This window comes from Haliotis asinina, chromosome 6, assembly GCF_037392515.1.
Source record: "Haliotis asinina isolate JCU_RB_2024 chromosome 6, JCU_Hal_asi_v2, whole genome shotgun sequence".
Taxonomy (NCBI): Eukaryota; Metazoa; Mollusca; class Gastropoda; order Lepetellida; family Haliotidae; genus Haliotis; species Haliotis asinina.
The window spans coordinates 6,306,932-6,334,842 of NC_090285.1; the positions used below are offsets into that span (position 1 = coordinate 6,306,932).

The following is a 27,911-nucleotide window of genomic DNA, read 5'->3' on the forward strand; positions in this document are numbered from 1 at the left end:
CGCTTTCCAAAGAATACTTTTGCAGTATTATTTCTGAGAGCTGGTATGTTGGGTAAAGAACATATATGAAGTATGTGTGATGATCTTTATGGTTATGGTTATTCAATGTCAAAACGCTTTACTGTAACTATACAACCTTATTTTGAGATTGCTGTAATGAGAACCATAGCATATGTTTAAGGATTTTTAATGCAGAAAATAGGATTGACATCCACAATTAGTGTCACTCTTTCTAAAACACTAAAGGTACCAATATATGGCAATATGGGTACCTGAATCTCAATATGTTGCAATACTGTTTATTTGCCAATACACAGTTCTGAAACAAAAAACAAGCGTTTGTTTATGATAGGTTTTATCTCTGCAGCACAAACACTGAATACTGTTTGCAAGAAAGACGAAAAAGAATATATTAGCCTGTCATATGAACCTGGTCTGCTTAGCACCAAATGTTGTAGTTTCAGCTTGTCCAGTGACCAGTTGTAGTGAGTGTTCTATTCCTCCATTGATGGCTGACCTCGGGCTTGTTCTATCCTGTCCAGAATCTCCCCATACACAGAGTTCATCTACAACAGAGTTATTGACATCCACTGCCAAGAAAAAGAAGTATACAATTGAAACTGGATTTGACGCTCAAATTACAAATACTATGGAAACACAACTTCACTTTAACAAAGGAAACAATTATGATACCTGTATCTATGACCAGTCACCATTTGTGTCAGAGTTGAAAGGAGTTATCAAATCAAATTTTTTACTTTTTCTAAAGATGACTGAATAAGGAATGTACAGGGACAAACATCGAGACAACAGTAAAGTAACTCTTGTCAAAGAAGAGTGTGGCAATGGTATGAAAATCTATAATGAAAAGTCACATCATAATAATATAAAGAAGTTGTCATCCATAAACTAGCCTTCCTTTCTTATTACAACAGATCAGTATCTTAGTGGCGTGATAAGAAATGAAACCTTGTTGAGAAACAATTCTTATCACTGTGTCCTTGTGGACCATCTGCCCACAGTGAATGCTACTGTTTATTGATTACCTGATCCTCGTAGTTGGGCCTCATGGTTGTCAAGTACTTGAGGAGTCCCATACTCATACTGCACCATCTCTCTGCCTGATCATACTCTGTGGAACTTGGGGTAAATGTGAAATGTGATCCTTAACACAACACTTAATATTTGGACATTGACCAGTGTAGATAATTACTAAGCAATGAAAGAGTAATATTTGTCTTCAGTTTTAAACCAAACAATTTTTGTTCTTTTTTGAAAAATGAGCATACACATATTTTTGCATCTGTTGATATACAGGAAGTACCAGATTTGTTCAGTTTGTTTAAGAGTTATCTGCTCCTTACCTCCTAAACCAACAGGACTATTTACTTGATCTGGGTTTCAAGTTTCTTGTCAGTTATTAAAAGAAACTGAAACTACTTCAACTTGTTTTTTCCTTCATATAAACTATACATTTGTGTGGGAAATTACTTCACGTGAGACAATAGTAGGAAAAGATAACTGTTGCCATTGCAATTGTTTTTCCCCCGTCCTCAATAGTCACACTGTACACTTGTCCAGCTATTACCTGTAGAATTGTATGCCACAGTTCCATGCTCTTGTCATCAGCCAAACAATCTCCAGTTCAGGATAATGCCCCTAAATTTACAGAAATGTTATATCCTTACAGATATTGAGGCTTTAGGGCACAGAGGGCTCTGTCATAATAGGCATTGGAAGTCATCAAACAGATGCATGGCTGGGCAACACATAACAGAAATATTACAGGTAATGAAGTTTTCTCTTGTTTCTCATGTAATGGGGCATTTGGCAAATTTTCAGCTATATGTAAATAATCAGTAATCTAGATCAAATAATACAATGATCAACATCTCAAGCATCATTTTATGCAAGACCCGTGAAGGTCCTGGGGTAGAATAGGCCTTCAGCAACCCATGCTTGCCATAAAAGGTGACTATGCTTCTTGTAAGAGGCGACTAACAGGATCGGGTGGTCAGACTAGCTGACTTGGTTGACACGTGTCATTGGTTCCCAATTGTGCAAATTGATGCTCATGTTGTTGATCACTGGATTGTCTGGTCCAGACTTGATTATTTACAGACCGCCGCCATACAGCTGGAACATTGCTGTGTGGCGTAAAACTAAACTCACTCACTCATTTTATGCAAGTAGCAAACAAAGACCTGTTCACGTCACCAAGCCTGACCTCCCAAACCCATCAGTCGCTTCTTACAAGCATTGGTTGCTGAAGATCAATACTAAACCTAAATGTTCACAGGTTGAATAATAATACCAATGGTAATTGAGCATGGAGCAGAAATTCAGTTTGCCCAGTCCAGTGAGGAATATACATACTTTTGCCTTCTTTTCAATGACGTCTATTGTCTCCTTGAAGTAGTTGTACGTCTCCTGTTTACTGCAGGGCTGGCCTGCGCTCATCGACAGCTGGATGAGGCTGTGTATGGCCTTGCTGAAGAAACATGCACAAAGTCAAAAGAGTTTGTGAAACACAGATATTATTTGATTAGTCATCAGTTACAGTTAATTTGTACACAGTTCTTAAACAGCTTGGTTACAGTTGATCAAATAGTACCCCGACCAACACTCAACTGTCACATTTGTTTTTCTCTACCACATCCTACCAACAACCCCATACCTAGCTTTACACTTAAACTACAACCTTAGTACTTCTGACAACAAAATTAACAGCTGTCGTATATCATGGCTGGGTCAGCTGTTAACATCTATTTCTGAGTCTTTCAATCATAAAATGATTCGCAGGACATACACATGTAGGGATTATTCACCAAGCAATTCAGTGCTGACAGAATCTAGTAGCATTGCCCACCTGCATCTCTGGAAGTCTGGTCGGTCCATCTGCAGGTGTGTTCTGATGGCCACCTTGAGTGCCCGGATACTTAAACCTCTGTTACAGGCAGGTGGCTCCACAGCAAGGGCTGCAACATAGAGAGAGAGTGAGTGTGTGATTGCATACGTTGCTGAGTGAATGAGTGAGTGAAGTTTTGAGCAGCTTTTCCCGTGATATCACGAAAATGGGAGTGAAAATGGGCTTCACACATCCATGTGGAAATTTGAATGTTGGTCATATTACACACTTCTGACTACTATACTACCAACGAGACACCATAGAAATAGGCCTACATCTAGTGCTGAGGCGATTGATAGTTAGCCAATCCACCAGTTTTGTGTGTGTCAGCATTGAACGATAGGCTCAGAAGACTAATTGATATTCATAAAAATTGAAACATCAAATTAAATCTTGGAACATATGCTTCTTATTGTTATGGTTGTTATATCAAGACATAAACAACTGATGTAGTTGCCTGACCTTTCGTTTTTTGAAACACACGTATACATGTATTTATTAAAACTAAAACCTGCAAAAGCCTCAAAAGTCTTAGGTTCTGGTTGAGGTAAGGTAAGAGCTTTCTCCAGCAATGCTTCAGCCCCACTGTCTTGCAACTTAACACGAGCTTCAAACTCATACAGCAATAGCAGCATGTCGGTGGTATCAAGACCTTTTGTGTCTTCTGTCAAAATAAATTACATATTATCAGGCCTACCAAACAAATGGTCAACAAATCATCAAAATTGAACTCATATACACAAAAACAGAACAAAAATCACCAAAATAGGAAAATAAACTTCCAAAACTGCAACAATATCCTCTAAACCAAAACAAACCTTCTATAACAGACAACTAATCATTTGAAATGGACACAAAACGCTTGTATCAGCTACAACAGTGCCCGTGAACGGTTGCTGAGCATACAAAACAGCAGTCATAGTATTCAAAAACAGCAATCAAGTTGGCTTTATCAGGTCTCATAGCATCCCAAAAAGGTATAAATATTGTCAAAGATGGCGACATAGGGAAACGAACAGGCTTTGGTCAATAATGTTTCAAATCATCATGAGTCTAATCTTGAAAATTTGATATCTGGATGTAGCACATCAACCCCCTATTGTATTAAGCTCCAAACCTATATTCATACTTCTCAGTGTCAGGCTTGCGCTCCCTCATTTGACCAATCAGGGTTTGTTCCAAAAATTCCAACTCTTGAGTTTATTCTGTCAAAATGTGTTAAAATTTGGGCAACATTCCCTTGACTATGATGCTTGGAAAGGTCATCACAACCATCATGAGAGGTGTACAAGTTTTGCTACCTCAAATGTATTGTGTTCTGTAATATAGGCCTCTTTCAGTCATCCCCTTTTACAGTGTCATATAAAATACAATTTCCATTGGGTGAACATGTTCATTATTTAAAACATGTCACAAAATAATATACTTAGATTTCTGGTAATGATTTCAAAATTTTAGATTGTTCTTAAACTGTATCGACTTTGGATCTGCATGTGAGTGAAGTTTTATGTAGCTTTTAGCAATATACCTATAATATTACTAAAATGGGATTGAAAATGGACTTCACACATGTAGGGATCCATGAAAGGAATAGAACCTAGGTAGGCACTTAAGCTAGTAGTCCCCACTGCCCCTCTGGTTCAGAACATTGTTGATGATTTGGTTTAGGCATAATTCCCATTGTTGATGGTAATTAATTACTCCTACCCAGTAGTGATGTTTGTCTGTGTAATGTAATACACTCCTAAACTATTGTCATTGAAATGTGGTGGATGGTACCTATCTGTGTCCATGTAACATGCTTCTGATCCCTCTGGAGTGACTGGAGTTCTTCAGTGTAGCACAGGGCTTCCTCCAGAGCATCTCTCTGGTCAATAAACAATACTTATAAAAGATACATAGGTGAGTTTGGTTTTATCCTACTTATAGCACTATTCCAGCAATACTTTAAGCACTAATCTACCCCACTGCCCTACTGCAAAACATTTGTGAACAGTTCTTGCAAACAATGATAACCAAGTGCTATGTTTGTTAATAGCAGAGACAGTAATAAAACATGTTATATGTTTTGCTTCACAAGAGTTTGAATACATGTACTTTGAACATTTTACATTGTGACGACGTTTATGCAAAATGACTATTGAAATGACTTGTTTGTAATGAATGATATATCTAGGAAGTATTTGCTCTTAGATGTACAGAACATACAAGGTAAATTGGTAAACACATACAATTTACAAAAAAACCTGTTAGGTAGATATTTTCGTTTTGTTTTTAAACTATTTCGAAAGGTTTTGTTAATAATTTTCTCATACCAAATACAAAACTTCACACATGATGTACTGGCTTATGAACATAGCTATGTATTGGTTAATGGATTGTATTGTAATATGTTGAGGTTGAGGTACCTGTAGTCCAACACATGCTGCAATATATTGGGGGCTAAAGTTTGACAGTGAGGGACACTGACTGTACATCCAGATCCTATTTCCTATGACATACTAAGGCGCTAAACAGAAATGTTATTGTTCTGAAAACAACAATCACAACACAAGGTTGGCTAGTTAGGGATATTCTATTTCTTTTCCATAAATATCTTACAAAACTTAATTTTTTTCCTATATACTGATTCTCACAAAAAATATTTCAATATGAATCATTTGGAAAACATATTGCAGCATACCGGTGTACGAGGAGTTTCATTTAATCCTGTGTTATTGTGAAGCTTGCATACAAATCACACAGAAAATTTACAGAAAAAACAACACGATAACAAGACCGTGCAAATACCACTTTTGGAAACCATTTATGATTACTCAATTCTAGCATCTGTAAATAATTAATTGAATTCATGAAGGGATACAGTTTGAATCGCAAAGTGAATTATAATAGCCGTACACAGAAGTGATACTTTTAGGTTACCTCCATTGCCATTCTAAACCTTGCCACATTGGGCAGAACATGAAAAAAATAAAATTATAAGTTACCTGAGCATATATAAACTTTACAGCATATTTAAAACAGAATTTTTGAAAACAAATCTAAGCACTAGTTAAAAGATACATGGCAGGCTGGATAAAAAAGGTTAAGTTATACGTACTGAATATCCATATAAAAAGATGAATAACCCAGTGATAAATCTGAGTATGTAGTCACTGGTTAAAAACTGACCAGGAGTTCTGTGTATGTCATAAAACCATTAACAGTTATGTAAAGTGATTATTCCAGTGATATTTTAATACATTTACCACAAAACGTTTAAGAATCAGCAGATGAACAAATACGAACAGAATGAATTTCCATCTTACCATATTATCACCATCTGGGTGAGCTCTAGCCATCTGCAGACATCCCGCAACAGCCATCAGTGTGCATGTCTTCTGACGACACAAATGCACTTTGTCTGACGGTAGCAGGGACAACAGCTGGGAGGAGAAACTCATAGGGAAAATGCATTCTCTCCTTTTCATTTTAATCTTTTCTTCTATTTCATGCATCAAATTTAACACTCAATAACACATTTAAGTTTTACAGCATTTACAAATATATACAAACCTACACTCACACAACAGTCACGCGAATTATAAGAATTATAACATGAAACTATCCCGTGGAAATACTGATGGTCATAGAAACGCAATGTAAAATCAAAGTGAAAAAGATATAGGCCTTCCTTTATTAGCCTAGCTGAAGGCTTTATATTTATATCTAACTTGCCTCAGAAGTAAGAAACTAAGCAAAACTACCAAGGTCTCTTACACTATATATTTCATAACTCTTTAGTTTGACATTAGGGGTTATGTTTTTAATTCTTCTTTTTACTTATCAAATTTACAAATTATTACATTTACCAGTGATAACTGAAATGTTTTAACTGAAACTTATCAGAGGTAAGAAAAGAGACCTTTCTCAAATTTGTACACCAAGTGAAAACACCAAATACATTTTCATAACTTCTTTACTTTGAAATAATAGGATGTATTATTTTTAGTTTTTCTTTTGCTTTACAAATTTAGAATTAATTATAGTTATTGATGTGTTCTCCCAGTTGTGCATAGCCACACAAGTGCTAATGTGCACTGAACATTAATTCACTAGGTATTCACAAACATGACAGCTTTATCCATAGCCACATACCTTTAAACATAGACTGAAGAGATCCTTCAAGCTGAATGGGTCATCCTCACACTTTAGGGCTAGATTCCATGCTGATTTACACAGAATATGTTTGCTCTTCATTAAAGCTGGACTCAAGAAAAACTGAAGCCTCTATTTCAAGATATTGTCATCTTTTAATATGAAACTAAAAATTGATAAACATCTTGGAGAAATTGATAAACACAGTCGTCACTTTTTTCATTTGATTAGGTAATAACAGCAGGTGTATTACATCAGAGATCATATAATAGAGAATCTATTCTATTATTCTGTTCGTATAATAGAGAGTACATAGATAGAAATGTCATCTACTGGTAGTTACCTATTTTCATGAACCACATGGCCTCCTCCAGAGTTCCCTCCCCTGATGGCTGTTTTCCAAGAATCAGCAGCTTGTTGTAAGCTATAGCATTGGAACACCTCTGTAAACCTGTGTTTTGTTTGCTAGTTGCTAAGGTTAGACCTTGTGATATTCTAAGAAGGATACTGAGGACACAGGAAACAGGGTTTACACAAGGGATCTGTATGGGGAATCGAACCCAGACCAACCATGTAACATGCAAATACTGAGCTTCCCAGCTTCCCCAGTTACACTTTGACAGCTGCAGTGATGTGTGTAAGTTATGTCGGACACAGAAGAAAATGTTATAAATTTTGTATGAACAATCACTGGCACAAATTCAATTAACCACAACTGAAGCATATACCAAGTGCTCTCATGGCCAGATTTGAACAGCAGTGTACAGACGAAAGTAGAACTTTCGACTTATTATGTACTAGAACTAGAGTCATTTCCTCTTGTGATGAACAGTATTGATGATTCTAAAAGGGCCTGGTACCTCGTACCTAGTACCTACATGGCTGGAAGAAACTTCATGATCTTTATCAACCTGCCTAAATGTTCTTATTTTCTTGCCCATTGGAGTTTCAATATATATTTAGTAAGATTGGGTTCTTACAAGCTGTCAAAACAATTCTGCATTCAAGAACAGTATCGTGTCTCCTTCAAGACATTCAACAAGAACAATATTTGGAACATTAATTCTAGAACCTCTATCTTGTTGCTACAGCTACTTCTCTCATCCTTTATATTGCCTTTTTATTGTTAACTGTGTATTTTAATATTATCCATTGAGCATTCAATGATCTTGTGTGGTCATTAACTGATTTCACATCTAAATTTAGTTTTGTGCAAAGCAATTGTTGGGTTACCACTGTGTTTCAGTTTGGTAATCACCATGTAACAACAAGTCTTCCTGTTCTAATGCTCATTTGCTTGTGACATTTCATATAGTTACAGTGTTGCTTTTAGCATGAAACTCATATCACAATATTTTGAAAAAGATGAACACCTGAGTAAAATTATTAATCCAAATTTCCTCTTAAAGATGTTTCAGACTTCACAAACTACTGCAGATGTGTGAAACTTTACCTGTCCTGATCAGTGGTATGATAGGTTGAAGGGATTCACTGAAACAGAAAAAAATGTTACTACACACTCAAAGTTTTGAACACTGACAAACTGCCTTGTTATTATTTCTAACATCAATATATGCTATTCATAAGTTATTTATGACACCCATTTATTGCAATGACAGATTAATAGGAATAAATCTGGCAATTATTAATGGCAAGACTGAGAGCAGATTTTCAATGTGTGAAGTCATAGTATCATTGCAAATTATTTACTCATACAGTTGATATGTATTTTGTAGAAAGAAAAATATCAGATTATAGTTGTCCTTTTCTACATACTAGACTTGCTATCAGACAATGGAGAATGCATTAGGTAGGGGCCTAGAATGGTTTGGCATGTCAAGATGGTTATCTCAACTCAAGAGCAACTGAGGATTGCTCGTGCCTCCATTTGGATCTGTTTTGTAGATACAGAGATTAAAAGACAAACAAAAAACAAAACAACAAAAACCTTTATACCTGAGACTAAAACCCAATTCAAGGGAATACCTGCAGTAGTTCTTCTTGTCAGCCTGTCCAAGCCTCAGCCTGACCAAACAGCGAAGTGCTGTGAGGGTTTGCTGATGGTCAGCACTGTGTGTGATGAGGAAGTCAAGGGCCACACAGGCCGTGTCACAGTGGTTGTGCTGCAGTCAGACAACCAGATGGGGATATTAATACCTAATGGACTAGCATACAGTCCACAAAATATTAATAAGGTAGATAAACATATCTAAATGACTTCTCAGTATTATGGAGTAAGGGTGTTTTGCTAGGTACACGTTTGAACCAAAAAACTTTAATACTATAGACATAGTACAATCAAACAAACATGGTGAGCTATTTACATTACCTCTAAAGCCATTTGAGCTGCTAGACAGATGAGACCAAAGGTCTGAGACTGGCTAACATTTGGCCCATCCCTCCCCGCTGCTACCATCTTCTGTAGACTGCAGCTTGCTGAAACATAACCACCAGGTAAGCCATGGACTTGCAGCTCATCATGGCAATATGGATCTAAGGTGCAAGTGTGTGTTCACTCTGATACACGCGTTAAAGTACCACTACATAAGGATGGATCTGAGCTGCAACTCTGTGTGTGTTATACCTGTAGTTTGTAGCATAGTGGTCAAAGCATTCATGTCAAAGACCGAGGTTCGTTTCCCCATGTTTATAAAATGTGTGAAGTCCCAGCAACATGACAATTTCAAGATCATGATGGATACAAATAAATGAAAATAACAGACAACTCATATGTTCATAGATAAATAACGTATTATAAGTAAGTACACAGCACACTTACTTATAAGTAAGTATGCCAGCACACAAAGCGCCTAGCCTGTTCAGCCACTTTGTGTGCTGGCAAGTAGGTGCCTGACTCTGAGGGTGTGGGTTCGAATCCCGGATGGGACTCAACCAAAAACGTACTAGAATTTGTACTTTACTGAGAAAGTGAAATCCCAAATATGACATATGTTGCAAATCGATTACTTTTAGTTATGAAGTGAAGAACAGATTTTAACATTTCCATTTGAATATCAGGGATTTTGATCCATATGCTATTCAGTGGCATGATAGCAATTCAATGCGATAATATAAAACTATTATTTCAGTCATTTTTCTCTCTATTCTTCCTCTCAGGTATAACACATTAGCTAAACAATAAGTGTGGTTCACCTGTATCATGATTATCTTCTGCCAGTGCTATCTTGTAGATGATAAACTGGGTGTGAGTCTCATCTGGGCTGCATTTCTCAGCTTGCTGGATCGCTTCCTTTGCCTGTGTGAGGAAAAAATATCATTTGACTTTAAATGGATCTTTTGTATCTAACAGAAATAAGTTTTACACATGAAAAAATAAGGGAATAAAATGTGAATTACCAATAATGGATACACTTAAATTCACAGCAACATCCAGTATGTATACTTTGTGTACCAGTTTGTAATCTTATCAGTATCATTCCACTCAGCCACCACTGTTTCCACAAAAATTTAAGTCTGACAAGTGGTAGTCTCACTCTGAGAGTTTGGGTCTGAATTCTGGACAAGACTCAACCCTGCACAAGCACTAGAATCTGTAGTTTACAAAGGAAGTGTAATACTGCACTGTATGCATAAGACATGTTATGTTGACCACTTTCTAAATAGCACTTTGTTTTCATAGCTTTCAGGCATGGGAGCCATTTCAACCTACAGAAAGTACTGCAAGAATCAGTACTTTACAAAGAAGGTGCTATCCCAAATATAAGATACAATATGTATATGATGCAATTTAACAATCACTATTCTGAATATATACTACAAATAAAAAGTATGGGAACACCCTAAAATTTGATTGTCATACATAAATTTAAACGTGGTGTAAGATAAGTTCAACTTATGTTTAATGGACACTTTAAGCACCATGTCAGAACTAGCAGTGAAGCAACTGGTTCAATATTCGCTTAATTTGAGTAAAGTGAAACATCTAAAAAAAAACAAAACAAGAAAAAAAAACAAGAGTGCTGAAACACACCAACACCATGTTTGATTCAAGTGCCCAAATGTACCAGACTAGCACATGTTGAAGGCAGACTTCCCAAGCAGCTTCTGGCAATGTTTCCTGTAAATAAAGCTACAGACAGTACTGAAACCTCACAACTTCTTCAACATATGCGTAGAGCGTTAAGTGCCCACGACAGAAGCAAGGCCATTGTATGGTTACAGGATGATGAATCCATAAGAGGTGTCGTTCGCTGTCTCAATGTGTCTCCGCCTGTAATTCACAGACTGAAGGACAGGTTCAAGGCTACTCATAGAGTACAGGACTTGTTTTTAGGTGTTTTTGACAATGTTTCATTTCACTAACAGTAAGCGAATATTGAATCAGTTGAATCAGTTCACTGTCAGTTCTAACATGACATTAAAACTGAACATTAAGCACACAAAAAGTTGCATTTATCTTAGAGTACAAACAACCATACCACGTTTAATTTTATATGTGACTATCAAATTTTAGGGTGTTCCCATACTTTTTGTTCATAGTATATATTCAGAACAGTTATTGTTAAACTGCCTTGTATACATCTTGTATGTTATATTTGGGATTGCACCTATTGTAAAATACTGATTCTTGTACTTTCTCTGTATTGGAATGGCTCTTATGCCTGAAAGCTGTGAAAACACAATGCCATTTAGAAAGTGGTCAACATAACATATCTTATACATACAGTGTAGTATTACACTTCCTTTGTAAACTACAGATTCTAGTGCTTGTTTTTAGGGCCTTCCCATACTTTTTTGCTTGTAGTATATATATATATGTCAGTTAGTCAGTAGACAGGGGTTACACATTTATCTGCTCGTAAAAACTTCCTCATAAAAACACAAATACAACACTGAGTATACATAAATTGCAGACCTAAAATCTTAGGAAGGCAATATATACATGGAAAGCATTCAAAATCCACCACCATGTTGTCTTGTCTGCAACGTTTTGAAAAAAAAAAACACCAATCACCAAATGCCTATTAACATTAACAACTTGGCTTCCAACCGGTTTCTGAGGAACCATGACATAGGTAGGGAATTCCCTTGAATACCCACATTTGATTGATACCAAACTGTATCACACTGCAAACTTGTTGCTGTTTGTGTATCTGCATGTACAATCATGTAGTTTAGCACACAGAAAATATGTTTATGCATTACATTTGTGAAAATGGACTTCAGTTTATATAGTCAGAGCAGAAACGACCCATATATTTCAGGCAAATTTGATAAACTATAACTAGTACTACTTCCTTCTTGAGAACCAAATTTTCTGTTAAAAATCTCCAGTGTAACTGATGCTTCATTAATCTGTCAGTTTACCTGACAAAGAATATGCAAAATAACTAGTTCGCCCCTGCCTCATATTTCAAATATATATACCATCATCTAAACCAACTCGATATAGGAATATATTATTTCTGTACAGTTCCTTCAAATCACTGGATAAAATTCTTCAAAGTTAAAATTGTGAATATTATTTTTTGTGAATTATATGTGCAAAACAATTGCTAGGTTTCGGATGTGACAGTCCTAGAGACAACTACCTGTGGTAGGAGTCCCTGGTTTACAAAGCAGGAAGCCCTGTTCCTCTGGAGTTTGGCCATGTTGATGCTCATCATCTCGCTTGGAGAGAACAAACTGAGGGAGTAGTTGTACCACGTCAGGGCCTCACCATACTCTTTACTCTGGGAACACAGAACACACTGATTTGATGAAGAATACTCTTTACTCAGGGAACACACTGAGTTGATGAAGAATACTCTCTACTCAGGGAACACACTGATTTGATGAAGAATATTTTTACTCAGGGAACACACTGTTGATGGAGGGAGAATACTCTTTACTCAGGGAACACACTAATCTGATGAAGAATACTCTTTACTCAGGGAACACACTGAGTTGATGAAGAATATTCTCTGCTCAGGGAACACACTGATTTGATGAAGAATATTTTTACTGAGGTAACACACTGATTTGATGAAGAATACTCTTTACTCAAGGAAACGTGTTGATGGAGAATACTGTTTACTCAGGGAACACACTGATTTGATGAAGAATACTGTTTACTCTGGGAACACACTGATTTGATGAAGAATACTCTTTACTCAGGGAACACTGATTTGATGAAGAATACTCTTTACTCTGGGAACACACTGATTTGATGAAGAATACTCTTTACTCAGGGAACACACTGATTTGATGAAGAATACTCTTTACTCAGGGAACACACTGATTTGATGAAGAATACTCTTTACTCAGGGAACACAGAAGCAACTATCATGCAGTGACATTAATACAAATGTTTGTTATTGATCATAGATCCATAGAAAGTAATGCATAAGGATTCAGTTATAATACAGGTATAAAATATTAGTTTTAACAAAACAAATCCCCTGTGCAAACCCTGCATACAGTGTGTGAAAGATTTCAAGTTATACAAGCAGATGAATATTGACAATTAGCTAAATGAATAGTGTTAAAAATTTGCTCCCCACAAAAATGTGATCTACAGACATGAACAATTCTTGTTGAAACAGATCTTACTGTTAGTTTCAAAGAAGTCTATTTTAGACTGGGTACATTGTAGGCCCCAGATGTATAGTTAGACACAATATTACTTCCCAAAGAAGTCTGAATCTTTAAAATTTCAAGTGTCTCATTAGACAGAAAAACACACACGCACACACACGGATGCACGCACGCACACACAGACTCTGCTGGTTTTGTTGAAGTCTTCTTTAGAAAGAATAATTACAGTGTTGGTCTAAGTGAGGTGAAGTTTAGACAGAATATATACAGTTGATCTGAATGACGGCAGTTGTTATGGGCAGTTTTTCTCCATTATTAATCATCCAAATGCAGGTTTTACAGACTATAAAGGAGTACCTGTACATGTATTGAATTACAACACAATAGTAGTTATACAATCAGACGTAATTTGTTGAAGAGGTAAGATATGATATTTACCTCAAAAGCAGCTCCACCCTTCTCCCAAAACACCAGGTGGAACTGCTTCCTTGTGTTAATGTCCAGTGGCCTTCCTGTGTTGTGAGCTATACAAAGAAACAGTTGATTGATTGTTTGTTGCTCAATGTCAAACTCAGCCAAGTTCCAACTGCAGTGGTCTGCAGTGTGTGAAATTTACACTGGTCCTGTGGTCGTGGCTACTAAAAATTCACCACAGTGAACTTTGTATTAAAAGGTAAGTAAATGTATAAATGTCATTTTGAACCAGAGAAGTAAAGAGATGACCACTTATTATTGTCCACACACTAGTTCTTTGGTCTAGTGGGAAATTTTGAAAGTTTCTTTCCAGGGTTTGTAAATAAATTGATCCATGCATCCATGATGTTATTTCTGGTGTGACAGGTAGGTAAGTGACTGAATATTTTGATGTCTTTCCGCCACTGTGTCTATATTACATACATCGGTGAAGACAATGGTATCATTTCTTAGATATTAAATACTGAGTAAGTGAGTGAGTTTAGTTTTATGCCACACTCAGCAATATTCCAGCTATATGGCGGCGGTCTGTAAATAATGCAGACAATCCTGTGATCAACAACATGAGCATCGACCTGCACAATTGGTAACTGATGACATGTGTTAACCAAGTCAGCAAGTCTGACCACCCAATCCTGTTAGTCGCCTCTTACAATTAAATACTGAATTAAGAATATGATCTTTATAATAACAGCAAAGGTAATATCCTATTAGAAAGTGAGGGAAAAAACAAACCTTTACTTATGTGACAATAACTATGCAATGATTATAACCAATGAAACATCAAATTAAACTTTAGAAAGTATGTTTCTTATTGCTATGTTCATCAAATCAAGACTTGAACAACTAATGCAAAATGTTATGATTGTGTCCAGTTATTGCCCACATGAGTTTTATGGTGGGGTTATTATAACAAATATTGATAACGATCTATTACCAAGTTCATATCACTGACCTGTACAATGTGAGTGATAACTAGTACTTGTGAAACTATTAAATCCTGGCAGTTACTGTTCTGATAAAATCAACAAGATTAATGCCTTCCGGTATGGATACAAGATTTTCTTGTTCATACCTCAATAGCAAAATACCATATTAAAAGAATATAACTGTCCACATTTGCAGACACCCCACAGGAGGAGTACTATGATCAGGCATGGTTAGAGAGCGTGAGTGAGGTTAGTTTTATGCCGCACTCTGCAATATTCCAGCTATATAGTGGCAGTATGGAAACAATCGAGTCTGGACCAGACAATCAAGTGGTCCACAGCATCAGCATCAATCTGGGCAACTGTGAACCAATGGCATTTGTCAACCAAGTCAGCGAGTCTGACCACCCGTTAGTTGTCACCAAGAAAGAACATTATTTTATCCTAACGAACTTAATGATAGCCACCACTATATATATTGCTAAATGCAGTGTTAAATAACATACATACACAAACACATACCAGTGATGCATTCTTCAGAGAAGAGCTTTGCCTGCTGGCATTGGTCACTCTCCAGCAAGGCCTGGAGTTGAGCGATGAAGAGCTGACCAACATCGGGACACTGCTCAAACCTCTTCCTTAGCTTGGATGGGAAGTCCATAGAATGATCGAAACTGTAATACATATTGATGTAAAGCATTTCAGGAGAGATATCTCAAGTTATGATATACAGAAATGTGTGTATGAGTCATAGTTGGTAAGGATTCTTGAGCAGAACAAGTGGTCCTTAGTAGTTTGGCTGTATATCCATGAAGGAGGTATTTGATTTCCAATGAAACACCCTTTATGTAGTAAACAGTGTAACTTGTGTTGTTTTAAGAGAAATAAACACTGCTCTAAAATAATGAAATTGTTCACTAACCACCCTAAGATGTGAACAGAGACTGGGCTCTCTAATTCTACTGATTGGGTTTACAATACGTGGCATGTCTGATTGTGTGCTCTATGCCTTCAAAATGTTAATGGGTGCTCATACCAAGAACCATCGGTTTTGTCTGGTCTAGGAGAGTGCGATCAAAAGTACAATTGATTGACATATTGTTTGAAATAGGGAAAAAACATTTTGTTACCGTTTGTACTTCTTTAACAGCTGTAATACGCTCAGTCCTAGCTCTAAGGTGCAGTCTGAGTGCTTAATGATGTCATCCAACACTGGAAAAGAGTTTGTAGATTGGACAAGTATTTACAGTGTGTGTATGTGTCTAGAGAACCTGTCTAGTTGTAAGACACGCAGATTGGCTGGATTTACAGTTGTCTTGTAAAATGAGGTATCATAATACCTTGACAGCATGGATTGTTACAGCTTCAATCAACCGACTGTCTGACTCAGTTATTTACAGATCACCCTCATGAAGCTGGAATATTGCTGTTGCACAAGAACCCTCATAAAAAATGACCATGTATGTATGTATGTATGTATGTATGTATGTATGTATGTATGTATGTATGTATGTATGTATGTATGTATGTATGTATGTATGTATGTATGTATGTATGTATGCATGCATGTTTGCATGTATGATCACTAACTCATCCTGCATACTGCCCTAGCTTCATATGAATTTCTATGAAGTTAGGAAATCTCTGTGATTGTAATTTCCCTCTGATCTGACTACATATATCTTTTCCAATACAAACTGCATTTTTAATCTTCCCATCTCTCCTTGTTAGTCACAAGTGATACCATAATATGGAGATAAACAGAAAGTGGGCAAATAGCTAATGCAAAATTGTATGTATGATGCACTTTTTACTACGATGTCCCCTGTCATGTCTGACTACAAGTCTGACAAGCAAGTCTGACTACAATTTTTATATGAAGTAGATCATCTTTCTACATTGTCATGAATCACATATCAAACTTTTTAAATATCACTAGGAGATCATTGCTAGAAAAACATACCATATGCAGAGATAAACGTACCATATGCAGATAAACAGACTTACAGATACATCTGTAAATGATTCTAAGAACATACACAATACCTGAGATGTGTATCTCTTACATTTTCCAAAATATTTCCTACCATATCTTGGATATTATTTATCCATACAGATGCTGATACAGCCTTATCTTTAAATGCTGAGCTCAGATACATGTATAATAATGGGGCAGAACTGAATTTTGTATGTTGACTATGACTGGCATTGGAAGAGCACAGTTTGATAGGTTGACGATTTCAAGCCAACATGCCACTGAAGCTCTGTGTAAAGTCAGTGATACAGAAGATGTACCTCAAGGTCCAATACAAAGGTATTGGGGAAAAGGTGAATGTAACTATGATTCACTGGATAAACAGGGAGGCCAGCAACAGTAACAACCTAAGAACAATACACAAGAGAATACTTGTGCCTCACCTGCAGAGACAGGTGCCCCCTTCTCTCCTCCTATAAGCAGTATTCTGAGCTTCAGGTAGAGACCAGCTGAGTGGCAATGCTCCTGTAACCCTCGCATAAATGTATTCAACATTAGCCAGCCAGCTAACACACGCAAACTGCATGGAGATGGACTCGAATCAGGAGTCAGTTTCGAATGTGACATTTTACAAATTCACAATATGTTTTTACCAAACTGATAAATTAACAGAATGGTTTGGCAAACAAAAGCATACACTTAAAACTGGATTTGACCCAAAAGTTACAAATTTTCTGGTTACTGATTCACTGCAAATGTTGGGTCAGATGCTAAACTATGATACCTATGGTATATCACACACATCACCATCCAACAATTACTCCTTGTATAATAACTGTACCCACCACCAAACATGGATGTAGTCTGCCTTTTGTCCAGTAAAATGTTTGAACAAGAAATGTAATTAACGATATGTAATTGGCAACAGATTCAAAAGGTATAAAATGGAGATATACTGACTGTATTTGCCAGAGACACTGCATTCAAGGCCTTCTCAAAGTATTCTGATGGGTTACTCTCAATGTAGGCATTTGCTAAGAGTCTTAGAGTTCTTGCCTGGAATGGAATTAATCCAAATAATGATCATTCTGTTGGGTTTGCAGTGATGTTTTATACTGACGCGTAGAGAGTTTTGTGAGTGAGTGAGTGAGTTTGGCTTTATGCCGCACTCAGCAATATTCCAGCTCTATGGCGGTGGTCTATAAATAGTGGGTCTGGACCAGACAATCCAGTGATCAACAGCATGAGCATCGATCTGCACAATTGGGAACTGATGACGTGTCAAGCCAGCGAGTCTGACCACCTGATCCCATTAGCCAAATCTTACGACAAGCAGTCACCTTTTATGGCAAGCATGGGTAGTTGAAGGCCTATTCAAACCCGGACTTTCATGGGTCTTTGTGAATAAGGCACTCGTCTATTCAATCTACACAATTATCCTTCTGTTACAAAGCACCAAATACCTTATATTCAGTGAGGATTAATATGATATTGCTTAGTGAATGAAGCGTTTTTTGGCTTGTTTCACAACAAATTGTTTCACACTGGTCCTTTCATCCAAACTCCAAACTAAAGTACTGTTGGAAATAGAAAAAAAAACTCTGATTTTTCATGTTTATCTCTACAAATTATGTAGTTGATATGCAAGTGTGAAATACCTGTTAAAATAAGTTTTCAGTCTAACTACAGTTCCAGTTTTAGGATGGTTGGAAATGTTAAAAAGGACTTAAAAAGGAGAGATTAGTGCAGAAATGAGCAATGCGAAGTCTAAAGCGACTTCTTAGGCTGACAGACTACAGCTTTATGCAAATTAGTGAGCAATGATATTGTATTATAAAGGACATTTTTCAGTCTAAGTAAACTTGAATGTACTGAGGATAAGTTTACTTAGACTGGACATTTTTAGATGTCCATTTTTGAATTTGTCTTCGCTTCATTATAAACGACAGCAGTCGTAATAAATAGTAACTTTCATGCTGAAACTATTAAGGATGTAGATACCATGGAGTCTCACTATCACTTTAATAAGAAACAGGTAGGAGGGATTGTCTCAACAGCAAAACCAGGATGGATGTTGCAGACGATGGTTGGGGTCAGGCTGGGGGATAGTGATATCAGCTAAGATACGATAATCCTTTAGGGGAATTAAACTGGGGAAATACACTGGGAAATATCCAGTCATGTCGACCTCCGGGTGGTCATGCCACCTGTATATTTTGAGATGTTCAATACGATGCTTTTCTATGGGTATCAGGTATCATACTCTTTTAATAATGTATCTTAAACTTCATTATAGAAAGACATGTAAGATGCTAATCAATAGATGAGACATATTTAATATACATGAAAAAGCACGCAATACCTTTGAGATAAACCCTTGCACCAGTTGGCAGCGCATGCATTTTAAGCCACATGAGTCGACTATCCATCGTACCTATAGTGAACTTGATCGACTGTTCTCATAAGAATATTTAGTGGAGTAGGAAGATAAGTATATCCAGTATGAATTCCATTATTTATTTACATGTAAAGCATTGGCAAATGAACGTTCTTCTTTTAGTAGTGATTATTGTTACAAATGGCCTAACATGTCAAAACAAAGCAACTTTTTAAAAGTTTCTATTTTCATACATCAGGCTCTTTTTGAATACATACATGCATATATACAAAATACCTTTCACAGACTTCATGGAAGTGTATAGTGATCGTTATCTGACTAGTGATAATATCTGATTAATAACAGTACATCATCATATAATTATTCCATGTGGGACCACATTAGGTCAAGATAGACTTGCATTTAGCAGGCTCATGGTACTGGATACATGCATACAAACCAGCTTTCTAGTCACAGACATCATGAAAGTGTACAGTGATCATTATCTGACTAGTGATAATATCTGATTAATGATAATACAATGTCATAACATTATAGATCCAAGACCACACTGAATATGGGTAAACTTTGCATATTGCATATTATTGTGATAGGAGAGTGTTGAGAGATGGCCCAAATGTCAAAAAATTAGCTTGGTCGCCATGTGCAAAGGCAATAAATTTACATGATTTGCAGCATTTTTTTTCACTTTTGATCTGGTGAAAAAATAAAAGAACTGATAAAATGACAGTGAATTTGAAATTGCTCTGAATGTTCACTAAATCAAATTTGGGCATGAAGTTCAATATCTGGTGTGTCCACGATGTTGGGCATCACATTCACGACACCTTGATGGCATGCTGTTGATTAATTTCCGGATGGTTGCCAGTGGTATGACCAGCTGTTTCTCCTGAAGAGCTGAACCAAGCAGGGCCAGATTGACCTGTACCATGTCCCTGGCATACACCCTTCAACCAAGAATATCCTATAAATGTCCAGTTAAGGACAGGGTCAAATGGTCAGTCCAGCTCTGTATGCCCTCTTGTTGGAGATAAGCTGTGACAGTTTGGGCCCAATGTGGTGTGGCATTATCATCTTGGAATTCAAAGTTCCTGCCGATGATTCTAGCCAGTGGAGCCACAATTGGATGAAAAATTTTGTCAATGTATCACTGACAAGTCAAGTATCCATTAACATTGACCAGTTCTGATCGCCTGTCAGGTGTAACTCCATCCCACACCATGACACTACCACCCTTACAGCGATCATGGTCAATAATTGCCGCTCTGACACACCACTCACTGCTACGGCACCAACAACAGTTCCTGCCATCTGTGAATCTGAAGCTAAACCTTGATTTATCCGAGAACATGGTGTAATGCCAGTGGCGCACTGACGCTGCCTAGCCCATACCAGTCTTTGGTGCCTATGGTGAGCAGTAAGGGTAACACCCTTGAAAAGTTGCCTTGCTTTCAGATGGGCTTGACAGAGCTGTTTTTTAATGGTTGAGTGTTAAATTTGTCGCCCAGTGAGTGTACATAATTCCCTATTGATGGCAGGTGCTGATTAGAACCCATTACGAAGAACTATTAATGTAATGAGATGATCCTGACATGGTGTCCTAGATTTTGGTCTACCACGCCCAGGCCTCTTTGCAATCCCACCTGTTTGACAGTACTTGTCTCACAGGCAAGAAATTACACTTCTTTGATTTTACCCAACTTTCGGGCAACTTGACACAATGATGTCCCCCTTCTGTCATACCCACAATTCTCAATTTTGTTTGTTCATTGAGACATTTTTCAGCATGTGTTCAGCTGTATTGCAGTAGTGACTTTGAGTTCTCCAAACCGTTTACCAATGCACAAGCATCACATGTTGGTATTGCATCATGTAAATTTCATAGTCATTGGCTGTTGCGTTCGGGTGCAACGCTACGGTAATGCACCCTTTCGCTTCAGCATTTGCTGCATTCAGTTTCTTAGTTCCCTTATTTTTTGTTGATAGTATATCCGAATGTGCTGTATATCCGAATGACACATTACATATATGAATAAAATACTGAAACAATTTTATAATTGATAATCATGCTATTTTTTTGCTGGGGTGAAATTGTCTCTACATGGGGTGAAGCGACCTGTGGTGAAACAACCCGGGTAAAATAACTTTGGGTGAATGTGTCTGGGGTGAAATGACCCATTACCAATGAAGCAATGCCAAATATTTGTGACACTACATATGTTATCAGGCAATGCTGTACTTACTTGGGGCTCCCTTTACCAACTAAAACAATTGTTCATTAACTAATAACAGAAAACATTCTAGCCGTAAAATGTAAACATGTTTTCAAGTTTAGCCTGTAGCACCTGGTTTCTAGGCATAACTCCTTTTCTTTCCTTGCTGAGATCAAAACTTTCTCGGAGCCAGTGGATGGCATCATCGTGCATATTCTTCTGATACAGGTCTACTCCAAAGTTGTAACACAGCATGCTGAGGAACCTGCTCTGTGTTAACAACATGACACATATAACTCATATTTAAAATACAATGCAAAAAATAATTTTAAGTCTTAGAGAGACAACATAGTGATCGTGTTTTGAAAATTTGGAACTAAACATCATGTTGATATTGAGCAGTTGTCATGAAAAAGGATAAGTGAATATTACAGATTCACATAAGCATATATATATCACCTGTGACCATTACATTTAATTGCCTTATTGGATACTGTGAGTGTGTATGTGTGCATCAGCATTTGCTGATCAGTCAGGAAGGGGATCTTTGCAGGATATCCAGTTATACTACAGGGGATATCTAACTGGAAGGGGGCTCAGAGTAATGCAAATTTTCAATACAGTTGCCATTTCAGCCATTTTAGCATGAGTATAATCCTGACTGACGGGAAATGTAGCTAGAACAAATCTGGGATCTCAGCCTGTAATCACAGTATCAAGGGATACCAAACGTCACAGTGAATTGAACTGAGAGAAATGACAGGCCTAATTAGGCAACCAAAATTAGCTGGTGTTGGCCTAATGATTTGTTCGCACATACCTCTTGTGGGAATCTTGTGAGCATCTGTTTAGCCATCTGCACCAAGTTTACAGCTGCTTCATTTCTACACTGCAACATTTCCTAAAATAGAAAGTTTCCTTGTAAATATCATCTCTTTTCTGATATACTTTGTAAATGTCCATCCCATTTTAGCACCAACAGCTTTTATTTATATACACTGACATGAAACAAAAGCCTGATAAATTGTTCATCAAAACTATTCCTATGCACATTGCTACTTGTCTGTTCATTAATATTACATCAGGGGTTCAAAAATGCCATCGCCAGACAAGTCATTCTTCATTTTGGGCAATCAAATTACAGTATCTTACTTGCCCTGTGGCCCTGTGGCAAGTGGCCTTTGAATAAAAAAGTTGAACCTCTCATTACATAAAATAAAAACGATGACAGTGTAAAGTCACTGAAGTCTGTATCACTCACCATAAATATAGCTAGAGGTGTGATGATACAGAAAATTCACGATACGATGTGTATCGCAGCATTTTGGAACGATACTTTACGACTTCACATCACAATTTGCTATCTTTAGTTATTTTCTTTAAAAAAGTATATTTTGATATCAAGTAACAGTGTAAATTTTGACATAACCATCAATTTCTAGTGAAAAGTAAAAATTTTCAATTTTCAAGGCCAACAGTATGTGTCACGATACAAAAAAAAGTATTGATATATATATATCGTCCAATAAAGTATCACGATTATCGATACTACGATATATCACAGTTCTACCTACAGCAGTCTGAAGTCTATATCACTCACCACTTCTGCCCTATAGCACAGCAATTTAAACATGTCCTTTTCTATTTCCATCCTCTGTTTCTCCATCACCTCATTTCCCCCACCAGTTTCATTCTTTCTCTCTATTACAATGGAATGCAGCTTCTGGGCACACTTGTATCAAAGGAAGAAAGTATCCACATGGTGATCAAAACATACACTTCAATTTAAACTGTTTGTGTTTTTGTACAATTTATCCAATGATATCAAATCTTTAAAATGTGATGTTCTCAAACTGGGTTAACTCTCACGTTGATCTTATCTACATATGTTCCACTGATACTGCAACTTGTATGTGTCTCTCTCTAGATATTTGTTGTGCTGGGCTCCAGATAAGGACTGCACTGATGTGTGTACAAAGAAAAAACTGGAGCCCTGGTTGTGCCTGTGAAAATGATGCACATAATTAAATATTTAAAATGAAGTAAAATCAGGACATATCCTTTTCCAAGAAATGAATGTGAGACTTTTGAATCTGAAGCCTAGTGTGTGAATCTCTAGGATTCACAGCCAATGATAATGGCAATCCAATTCAGAATCTTGATTTTCCAAGTAGCCTCATACCAGAGAGAAATGTTTCACACCTTTTTCTCAGAGCATGTAGGGGATGTCTGAGTCACATATTAGAAAGTGGCACTTAACCTTTCATTTAAGAGTTTCTGAGATATTTACACACCGTATTTTAGCACTCCATTCATATAAAAATGTAATAATTATTGTAATGTACTGGTCCTGTAATCAGTCAAACGAAAAGTGAAAACACTATGAACATATAAACATAAGTTTTGGCTTGTAATTTTTACTGACACTTGCTACAAACTTGGAAATAAATAGGTCTATGAGCATGTGTCAATAAATTTATGGTTATAAATGTCCTACTGCACCATTCATACCTTGTGATGCAATACTCATATTGTAATTTTCTGTGTGATTTACAGTCCCATCTGAAACAGTTACAAATACTACTGTACCTGATTTGAAATATTCAGAACAATTTCAGCTTGCTCAGGTTGACATGCATCTGTAATGTAGCAATGTAATGTAAAGAAAACAAACATCAAAGTGTATAATACCATAATATCAGATAAACACTAAAAAATTATTTATACAGTAAAACATTCAAGTTTATTGACTCCCCTATCCTTAGAAGAACACAGTGAACTGGCTTGAATTTTGACAGAGGACTGCTGCTAAATGCTTTCAAATGTTTCATTTATAAAAAGTGCACTAATTCAAACATGTTCTGCCTACCATCTGGTATAGATTTTTGTTTTTGCTGTGTTGTCTTGTTGCACTCTTTCCAATTACAGATTTGAAAGAGAGAACATTTGTGGAGAATTTATCAATTTAATACTACACATGCAATGTTTCCATGTTACTACCTATCCATGCTCTTCCTGTTTTCATCCCCATCTGTGAAAGAGAAGTAATTTGTCATGAATTGAATTTTGAAAATCGTACACTTCTGTTAATACAGCATTGTAAAAATGTGTGTGTGCATGTGTGCACACACACAAGAAACTATTTGCTGTTCATAGGGCACAATATTTGGGTGCATTCTAGACATCATAGATACTACTAAAGCTGTATTTTGGCATGAGACAAGATTAAGAATAAATGCGGCAAGCACTCATAAAATATGCATCTTCCTCCGGGTGAAGAAAGAAAGCATGCTGGCATAACTTCATTAATGGCAATAACATTTGATGCCCATGGAGGAAACTAGTGTCTAATATTGTTAAAATTTGATAAAATTAGAAGACTGAGTCTTTAGCACATACCACAATTTGTTTTTTCAGCGTTTCTTCATCCTTAACTCCTTGGTTGGCAAATGCCACTATCATGAAGGACAAGTGCCTCACTGAAATGAATGATGTCAGGAAGTGCATATTTTTAGCTTGTCCGCAATACATGTACATTTACTAGAATGAAATGAGGTATTAGTACTGCACAGTTCATTTCATAAACATTTACTCATTAATATTTCTGCATGCTGGAAGAGATTAATTTGGGGATACGCCTTTTCAAACAAAATTAAACATCTTCCTGTCAATGAACTATTTGAATTTTAGGCTGTCTGCTTTCAACAAATTCCAGTTTTATCACAGAGTGGCATGCCTACACTGAATCAAACCAGGAAAATCAGGCGGATGAGGCTGTCACTGGGCTACATAACCATCCTATCTGTGGCATAAATAAATCAACAAGGTTATTATTTTGTATCCATATATGTTCTTTTTCAAAAAATGTTTTTGAAATTTTGCTATTTAGCACTAAATATTGCACTAAATAATGCTATTTAGCACTAGTAATTTAATAATGGTAGAAAGAACTTACGCTTGGCACTGGTAACTGTGGATAGACAACCTTTTGTCTTCAGCCCAACAGCATGATTCCACAAGGACACTCCTTTAGTTTCCAACTGAAACATAGCATAATGAGTATATTATTACTTGTATTCTACATAAATACACTACAAACTGAAAAAAATAATTCTTACACATTTGTGCAACCTGGAATAGTTAAAACCTTTAAACGTTAGGCTTATGAGAGTGTTCCCTTGACTTTAATGCCTAATTTTGAAATAGTGTGTGTATAATACTGACATCTTGCAAGAGATGGAATTTTTTCACTAGAGATAGTATATTGTTTTTTGTCAGTGCTTTAAAACACCGAAAAGGAGCCAAATTGTTTAAGTGTTTCAGAACACATTTATTTCAAAACTTACAACATCTCTCATTAACAATTTATTTTATTCAGTAAAATCAAAAGATTTTCTCTTTTTCACAGAACATCAAATACCTAGCTCTCAAGATACACTAAATTTGAGAAGCTTTACAAGAAGAAACAAGATATGTACCTACAGTTATGCACTTTGTTTTTTCAGTTCCCCCAAGGTAATCTGAATGGAGATTACTAATCAGTCTCAATGTCTCATCCAGCCACTGTAGCCACACTCCTTCATCTGTATTCTCCTTTTTGAGTATGGCATCAACTATCTCTGTAAAATTAGATGTCATTTGATCATAGTTTAAGTTTAGTCTGGTAAGCTTAACCAACAGTAATCGACAGAGCTCCCGATAAGATTTAGCTCATGTGGGTACTGTACCCAGTGTATTTTTTAAGAGTGGGTATTATGAATGTTGAGTGGGCATTTCATTTTCCATTACCCACTGCTTTTAAATATTTGTGTACTTCAGTGATTTTTTTCTCAGCTCAGTACACTATCATTGTGTAAGTTTACTAAGCAGCCATACACTGCCTCATGTCATACTTAATCAAAAATAACTTAAATATGATGGAAACGATTTCATAAGAAAGGTGAAGGAACAAGTTTTATGGATGATCAACTTCTTTATTTTCACTATGGCGACATTTCGGTATGGATTCTTATATCGTTTTCAAGCATATGGGAGGACAAGGTGTAACAGTTTATATACACCTACATGAGCTTTAGGTGATTAGATTAACAATAACAACAACATAATTGAGGAGATGAGATAACAAAAACATCAAAGGATATAACTAGAGTTGTTGATATAACCAGTGAATAGTGTGAAGCTAGGGGTGGGGGTGGGATTACAGTGTTGAAGGGACCAATTAATGGAGGATTAGTGATGGAAGCCAGAGATTAATATTTGTTGATTAAAGTGATTAGGTAGAAATATACCCTGATCCCTGTTTATGGAAGGGATATGTCTGCGGATGTGAATAGCTTCTGCCAATTTTCTCTGCTTGTAATCATGTTTGTTGCTGGAGAGTGTTTTGATAGTGTCCCAATTGATATTGTGGTCAGGAAATTTTGGAACACATCACCAAATCTCTGGCTTCCGTCACTAATCCTCCATTAATTGGTCCCCTCAAGGTTGTAATCCCCTCACCCCCACCCCTAGCTTCACCCTAATCACTGGTTATATCAACAACTCTAGTTATATCCTTTGATGTTTGTTATCTCATCGCCTCAATTATGTTGTTGTTATTGTTAATCTCCTCAGCCATAGCTCATGTACCTGTATATAAAATGTTACACCTTATCTTCCCATATGCTTGAAAACGGTATAAGAATCCATACCATTGTGAAAATAAAGAAGTTGATCATAAATAAAGCTTGTTCCTTCACCTTTAGCTCAGCAACTTCTAAAATGCCTCTAAAACAGTTGATTTCATAAGAAATCACTCATCCTATGCAGACAGTACAACACTAGTCCTAAACTAACAGTACAACAAGATTGCAATCAACATCTTTTCAAGTACACAACAGATTGTTATGAATTAAGTATGTTAGAATTTATTACACATAATTATTTTTCAGACATTTGACATTAGACATTCAGACATTTCAGTAATTAGACATTTTCTATGGGTATTTTACCTATCTGGGCCACTGAATGCACATCATAACATTGTAATCCACTGGAAATGATTCTAAAAGCTCTTGTAGATGCACATGTAGATTCGAAAGTGGATCAGACTGTCACTAGATCATACATGTGGCTTTTTATTCTTCATAATGACATTAACATTCTACTCTTCTGTATGAAACTAAATAAAGACAGCTCTTCACAAAAGGAATATTGACGAATTTTTATATTGTTACTCACGAATGATTTCATCAGCTGTGTTTGACATGTCCATCAACTGAAAAGTATACATCTGATTAAAATATGTGGAACAGTGACAGAACTACACAAGAAACCAGACTGAAACTTTCCTTTCTGTGTT

General features: G+C 36.5%; 1 protein-coding gene across 1 annotated transcript; it reads right to left on the minus strand.

The window, feature by feature from the left end:
• Positions 1-494: 494 nt before the first annotated feature.
• Positions 495-27,818, minus strand: LOC137287578 (testis-expressed protein 11-like). Its single transcript, XM_067819944.1, has 29 exons — positions 27,791-27,818; positions 26,039-26,190; positions 25,527-25,611; positions 24,971-25,050; positions 24,572-24,602; positions 24,161-24,210; positions 23,172-23,303; positions 22,392-22,472; positions 21,704-21,841; positions 17,921-18,016; positions 17,404-17,485; positions 16,116-16,197; positions 15,508-15,659; positions 14,021-14,106; positions 12,598-12,738; positions 10,199-10,301; positions 9,375-9,481; positions 9,032-9,168; positions 8,499-8,536; positions 7,389-7,469; positions 7,046-7,116; positions 6,217-6,333; positions 4,688-4,775; positions 3,420-3,572; positions 2,870-2,978; positions 2,377-2,491; positions 1,589-1,659; positions 1,047-1,140; positions 495-566 (listed from the first exon to the last, which is right to left on the minus strand). The coding sequence occupies exons 1-29, from the start codon at positions 27,816-27,818 to the stop codon at positions 495-497; spliced, it is 2,772 nt and encodes a 923-aa protein (XP_067676045.1).
• Between the last annotated feature and the right edge of the window lie 93 nt (positions 27,819-27,911).